Below are 6911 nucleotides of genomic sequence, written 5' to 3' on the forward strand. Positions count from 1 at the left end.
ATACATAGTCAATACTACCTGCTAAAATAGTCCAACTGTATTTTATTTTTTTAAAACTTAACTACTCAACAACATTTTAAAACGATGTTATCAATTTTTTGAATAAAATGGACACCAAGATCACATTTACCTTGCCAATAAACCTATTTCTGTGGAATTTACTTTATAATATAATATTATAAATGACAAGTTAACCTACCCAAGTGAAAAAGTTGCAAGGCGATTTTTTGTACTTTAATCTAGCGTTTGATACGCTTGCGTCAGTTGATGATAATTAAACTGTCAGTCAAGAGCGATAGTTATTGCGTTACCGACGTGGTATCAAAATGTGATTAGAATTTTTTTGTGATTGTGATTAGTATACAATAGTAAAGTCGACAATTAAAATCAAAGTGAAAAACCTACATAAAACTAGTCCGCTGATAATAAGCAATAGAACTCAGAAAAAAACCGAAGTCTGAATTTCTTGGGAACAACAACAGCTTATCAAAGCCACAAGAAGCAAGGACTAAAAATTATCACATTAGACATAATTATGCTGGGAAAACAAGTCAAAATATGTTTTTGAAATAATAATATTTTTTTATAAAACTAAAACATATTGAAAAACAAAGCTTCGGCTAAATCGAGAGTTCAGGGCTCCTGGTGCTTACATATCATCTGATGTATAATTTAAACAAAAAGCAAAATGGCTAAAATTTCAAAAAATCTGTTATATAAGAGTGTAATTGTATTATAGGATATTTAACAAATCTTTTATAATAATACACACTGAAAAAAAAGTTTAAGTAAAAGCGAATCAAATTGACAAGCAATAGTAGTCTTACATGATACGTTTTTTTTGTGCTAGTTTGTATTGGTCTTTGTGTCGCCATCTATGTGTCAGTGCCTACACTAAAAATATGAAGGTTATTTCTGTATTATCATGATCTTGTTACACGTGTATCATAAGTTGGTACACAAATAAAAACACTAAAAAGGAACTGTCTAAACTTCTAAAGCCCTGGTCCAAATTATGTGTAAACATTTTTAAGTCTGTAATCATGGTAATGTCACGTAATGTGTAATTATTAACAAAATGTTGTATCGAAGTTATGACTGAAACCACAGAATTCAGTTTTAAAGGGGGTAACCCAGGGGCAGTGCAGTATGGTAACTTCATAAATTATTACCAATTCCATCCCCCAGAAACTCGTTTGAAGTTGCTGCCATCAGATATTTGGCCAAAGAATAAGCCATTCCACGTACTTGATTTGGGAAGCAATGCTGGGGTATGTAACACAGACATACTCAATCAGGTAATAATATTTACCATTTTAGGATCTAACAATCTCCTTATCAAACTTTTTAAAAGAAAAACAATGTTTATGCAACATTCTAGGCGTCGATATTGACCCAGTCTTGGTACAACGGTCTAACGAAAAAGTACAAACCATGGACAACGTTGAATTTTTATGTCTAGACTTTATGAATGAAAGTAGCAGGATTTTAATAAAGGACTATTTGAAAAAACGAAAACTGACGAGATTTGATGCAATCTCGTGTTTCTCGATTACAATGTGGATACATTTGAATTATGGCGACGAAGGTTTAAAAACCTTCCTGAGCGAAATTTGCAATTTAGGTAATTTAATCATACTTGAACCTCAACCATGGAAGTGCTACAGGAGTGCAGTTAAGCGTTTGAAACTCAGTAACGCCAACTTTCCTTTGTTCAAAGAACTAAAAATAAGACAAACTGTAGAAGATGAAATCGAACAATTCATGCTGAACCTCCATGCGACGAAAATCTACCAAAGCGACCTAGGTGACTGGGGTCGAAAATTAATTATTTTTAAAACATCCACAGATACTTAAAATAATTTAATTACAATAAAAATATTTCCATAAAAATTACACCTATATTACTTATGAAGAAACTTCTTCATTTGCACCATCAAACTCCAACTTCACTTCCTCGTGTAGTCCTTCGACGTCTACTTCGGACTCCGCCGCGTTCAACATGTTTAATGTAACTTCGGACTTAATTAAAGGTTGCTGAACATTTTGTTGTTGAGGTTGCGTTACTGTATTTAGTTGTCTGACTGGGAGTCCGGCATCCTCAAATGCTTTCTTTTTTAAGGCCGTTCTAATCTGAGACCTAAATGGACCACTTTATAATGAGAATCATTCAATTTGAAGAAATTGGGATGACTTACACTGTCCGCCTTTTAATATGTTCACTAATTTGATTTAAACCTTCAGAAAATTGTTTGACTACTTGTCTGAGCATCTCAATTTCTTCGTCGGTCCATTTGCTAAATGGAAATGCGTTATTTTTGAGATATTCGAAAGTAAACACTTACCCTGATTGAGATTCGACATTGGGGTGTAATTGCATTGTAAGATCACCTAGTCTGTTGAATGCTTGGCCTGCGGCCGTAAAAATTTCGCCCACCTAAAATAAAGCGGTTTAGAGTAGCTTGGTTTCTTTTGTGGTACGCATTAATTATTAAAAAACCAAGTTTACATGCATAACCTTACTTTTTGTTTTTAACTGTTGGAAAAAATACTGCAATGATTAATAGAGCGCTTACCTTGCTTGCAGAACTCATTATAAATTATTTAATTGTAAGTACGACAGTTTATTCTGAAAATACAATAACTTAAATATTAAAATACGATCACTTTTAAGCTTGTTTTGGTTTTTGAGCGCTTCTCGCGCTTTGGCATTGATAAATTGACGCATCACTCGATAACCAGTGGCGTAGCAAACGACAAAGAAACAGGTGTATTAAAAACGAACGTGACTTCCCGCCAATTTTAAACGATTAATAATTTAAACGTTATTTTTTGTGTTATTATTTTAGGAAAACATTTGACAGTTAGTAAGATATAGTTTTTGTTTAGTTTTCATAAAATGTTGTTTTATAGAAATAAAAATTTTGTGGCAACAGCGTTCTTTATAACGACAATAATTTTTTAACAAAAACAAAATATGCTTGATGAATATTTTAATATTAAAGCCCCCCGTGATATTCTGACAGTAAAAATTAAATTTCGCACTTTCAATATGTTTGCAATTTCATTAAAGGGCAATTATTTAAACAAAAATGAATCGCATCATCGCCACGATCCCTCTTCAAGAACTGTAATAATTAATTAATTAATTAGCGATTTTCTAATCTGAAATGTTGTGAAACTTCGGCGAATTCATCAAAACGTGTGATTTTCGTTTTATTGTTTCTAAATTCACAGTTCATGTTCAAATTTTTGACTATTTTACAGTTCTAATACAATTTACCTTACAATAATATAAATGTTTATATAAAAATAACCATCTATTCAGACTCAATTTATTATTTTAATTAACGTTATATGTCAAAGTTCCGGATGGCATTGAAACTAATCTTAAACGTTGATCCATTTTGAGACAAAGAATCTCCTTGAAAAATGTTCACCAATTAAATTAATATAATCGAGTACTCGAAAACGGGAAAGCTTTGACCGGATTTAATTTATGCTTGTTGTGTTTATTTCATATATGCTTCGTTTATGTAATAATTTAACACGTGTACCTTCTTTGTTGTTTAAAGATCTTGCTACAGTGTGGAGTAACGAAAATTTATTTGCTTTGCAGTTTCAGTAATTTATTAATTGTCAGAACAACTTATTGACACGTGTCAGACTTTTTTTAAATCAACGAGTTGAAGTTTGTGGTGACACATTTGAATAATTTGAATTTGAAAAAAAAATTAATCAAAAAAATCGTTAAACATAGGCAACCATGTGCACGTTAGCGCTTTCGGGTAGTGGGTAGTCCTGCTGGGGATTTTATTTAGAGGGCTGGTAGAAGATTACGTCTTGGTAGAGAGGTGAAAGTGGGTGAAAGTGTCTTTGTTGGTTTTGTTTTTATAAATCTTTGCTAATTTTTTTATTTTGTTGATTCATGTTTGTATCATATAAATTATCTGATGTCCAATTTTAATCTCAGATAAGAATATTTGTTGCTTAAAATTTCACAAGATTTTATGGCGAATTTAAATGTTGTTTATTGCTCTTTTTGGAACTTTAACACTTATTCAGTTGTCGTTAATATCAGAGTTATAAGAATCGAACATATAAATAGAATTGAGGTTAAATTACACAGAAACACGTGGTGGAAGCGGAGTGCGCGGTTCCTAGTCGAGCTGGCGGTATTTATCACGCCTTCTGTACAAAAGATGCAGATTAGAATAGAATTCAGGGGCGGTCGAGATTACGTAACGCTGTCGACTTCACTCTTGAGGTGCTGGGCGGCAGTGCTTGCGATAGATAGATAGAATCACCGCCGTGGGCGAGAACAGCCACGACCGGGAACCCCAAACTCCGCTCGTACTACAACGCCCCCTATGGGTATGTTTGTTGTGCTCCAGAATAAAATTAACATAGTCGATCGCCACACTCTTACAGCTCTGGTGCCGCTGCTGCTGCATATTTTGTTTATTAAAATTGTATTCTTCTGTTGACTGCCATAATTTTAAATTTGCTGCCACACGTGTTATAACTTATGTATTTGCATCCGGTTACTTTACTTCAGATTTAGCTTTATTTTTATTAAATTTGTAATTTTCAAATATTTGTATTGATTCAGAACGTTTAATTTGATTTCATTTAAATTTCATCCAAAGTTCAATAAGTTAGTTTTTTTTGGAGCTGAGAACCGATTGCGATTCGGCCCCCACTGGGCAGCCTGAGAGCAAGTCACGAGTCACTCTCGCACGCAGCTTTTGTTTGGTTTTTTTTTTGTCACTGGAGGAATAAATAATTTTGTGTTGGGGTGTTTGGGTTATCACAAGTTCATCAGTCAACTGCAATAACTTGTGTGTTTCCATTCAATAACTTGTGTTGATTTGATTTGATTTTTAAAAGTTAGAGAGGGCTTTTGCAGCGAGTTTGTTGTGTTTTAAAATTTCGTTCACATGTCCCATTTTGGCGGGATGTTTGGGTTAACACCGTGCTGTAAGTTTTAAAACTGGTGCGTTTAATTTAGTTTGTAATTTCACCAAACTGCAATTGTTTAAACAAAAAGAATCATATTCGATGCTATTGTCCCCTTCGACGAGTGTAATTAGTGTAAGACCAGTTAATTAGTGATTTTCTAATTTGAAATATTATGAAATTTTGGCGAATTCGTCAACATGTGTGCGTGTTACTTTTGTTTTATTGTTTGTAAATTCACATTTCATATGTTAAGTTTTTTAACTGTTTATAATATAATTTTAATACAATTTAACTACAATAATGGAAATATTCCCGTAAAACACGTGGCAGGAAACTCACTTTTTCATGGTCAATTTATTTTAGTAACGATATATCTAAAATTGTGGACGTTTTACTTAATTTATGTTTTTATATTATCTACAGTTTATCGAGATACTACTCCTAAACATGGATCCGTTTTGAGAGAAAAGACCTTGAAAATTATTATCAGTTAAATTAAAATCATCATGGACTCGAAAACGGGAAGGTTTTAATATTTTTTTATAGGTTTACTTACTAATTTTGTGTTTATAACGTATAACTTCTCACATAAAAAGCTTTACACATGAAATAAATTTATCTTATAGAAAAACATTCTTGAAGGTCTCAATTTCGAAAGAGGCTTCAAAAATATTGGTTCTAAAAATCGTGCGAAAATATATATAAAACAAGATTCTGTTGTTTTTTAATCACTATCTAGGTACAACAGTGTTCTGTGTGTGGAAAGGAACCTTGAGTCGAGGGTCATACAGGCTTTTTGGCTTCTTGTGTGTTACGTCTACTATATTGGATTCTATAAGAATTGTATGCTTTCGATATAGACTGCCTAATTCTATTATATCGAATTTGTCTTTGCCACTTCAATTGAAACACCACCTGTTGATTTTGTTTAAAATTTAGCAAATGATAACAGCTTTCGGTTGATTATGAAGGGCTTTAAGTTAGAAAATGCATTAATACGAACGATGCCAAATTTACGATCAAAAAGTGGTGTTTCAATAGAATGGCAAATTTTAGAATTCATGAACTCTTTCCTCATGCCAACTGATACAGTGCCCTAAATAAGCACTGTGTCCTATCAAACAGCCTCACTACAATATTCTGTGATAATTTCTATGAAATCTTAATAGTTATTCTTCATTGCGTCTTTCATCCAACCATCCAGTTCCTCCACGAACAGCTCTGATTGGTTACCTAGGTCCGCCATTTTTGATTTTTTATGGACAAGGGTGTCCTCAGGATCTAAAATGTATCCTTATGAAAAAGCATTCTCTCCTCCGTGACTGCAACAGCATTTACTGAATTTATTCGCAATTTACCTAGGTACTTTGCGCTTGCGTTGATTAGATGCTACTTACTTAATACAAAATTTTTTCTTTATTTTTATTTACCGTTATAGTATCCAACTACCTTTATTAGATTAATTAGTTTCTTCTATATTATAGTCTCAAATGAATTCAACTGATTCGAAAAAACGACTAAAAACAAGTGAAAAACCAACAAATTTCCGTTTTATAATTTTGCCCCCAACAGCAAGACATTGAAGTTATGTGAACGGCTAATTGGAGATTTGGTTGATTTTCAATAGTTTTAATTAACGTTTTATTTATCGATCGTTGTTACAAAACACTCATGTTCACCTGTCTACTCTCAGTTGTTTTCAGTACATAAACATAACCTTAAAACAAAATCGGAACTACAATCACATAAATAACACAACGACTATATTTATCATTACTTTTTACACAGTTGTAACATGCCCATGTATTTTATTTTTACGGTTCGTTTTCTTCGGTAAAAATTGGTGTCAACGACCAAGGTCACTCAAAGTCTACGCCACGTTGTCATATTTTTCAAAATGTCAATTTTTCAAGATCGACTATTGGTGACACTGTTTTGAATAAATTTTT

General features: G+C 32.7%; 2 protein-coding genes across 2 annotated transcripts; one reads left to right on the top strand and one right to left on the bottom strand.

The window, feature by feature from the left end:
• Positions 1-307: 307 nt before the first annotated feature.
• Positions 308-1893, top strand: LOC135130645 (probable RNA methyltransferase CG11342). Its single transcript, XM_064058071.1, has 2 exons — positions 308-1271; positions 1321-1893. The coding sequence occupies exons 1-2, from the start codon at positions 1095-1097 to the stop codon at positions 1855-1857; spliced, it is 714 nt and encodes a 237-aa protein (XP_063914141.1). The 5' UTR covers positions 308-1094; the 3' UTR covers positions 1858-1893.
• Positions 1849-2728, bottom strand: LOC135130646 (chromatin complexes subunit BAP18). The gene is made up of 4 exons (XM_064058072.1): positions 2577-2728; positions 2346-2437; positions 2199-2297; positions 1849-2140 (listed from the first exon to the last, which is right to left on the bottom strand). Exons 1-4 carry the CDS (start codon positions 2592-2594, stop codon positions 1909-1911), a joined length of 441 nt encoding a protein of 146 aa, XP_063914142.1. The 5' UTR covers positions 2595-2728; the 3' UTR covers positions 1849-1908.
• Positions 2729-6911: the final 4183 nt, after the last annotated feature.

The sequence above is a fragment of the Zophobas morio genome, unplaced genomic scaffold (assembly GCF_036711695.1).
Source record: "Zophobas morio isolate AGI-343-1 ecotype UQ-CSIRO unplaced genomic scaffold, CSIRO_AGI_Zmor_V1 ptg000017l, whole genome shotgun sequence".
In the NCBI taxonomy this organism is placed as follows: domain Eukaryota; kingdom Metazoa; phylum Arthropoda; class Insecta; order Coleoptera; family Tenebrionidae; genus Zophobas; species Zophobas morio.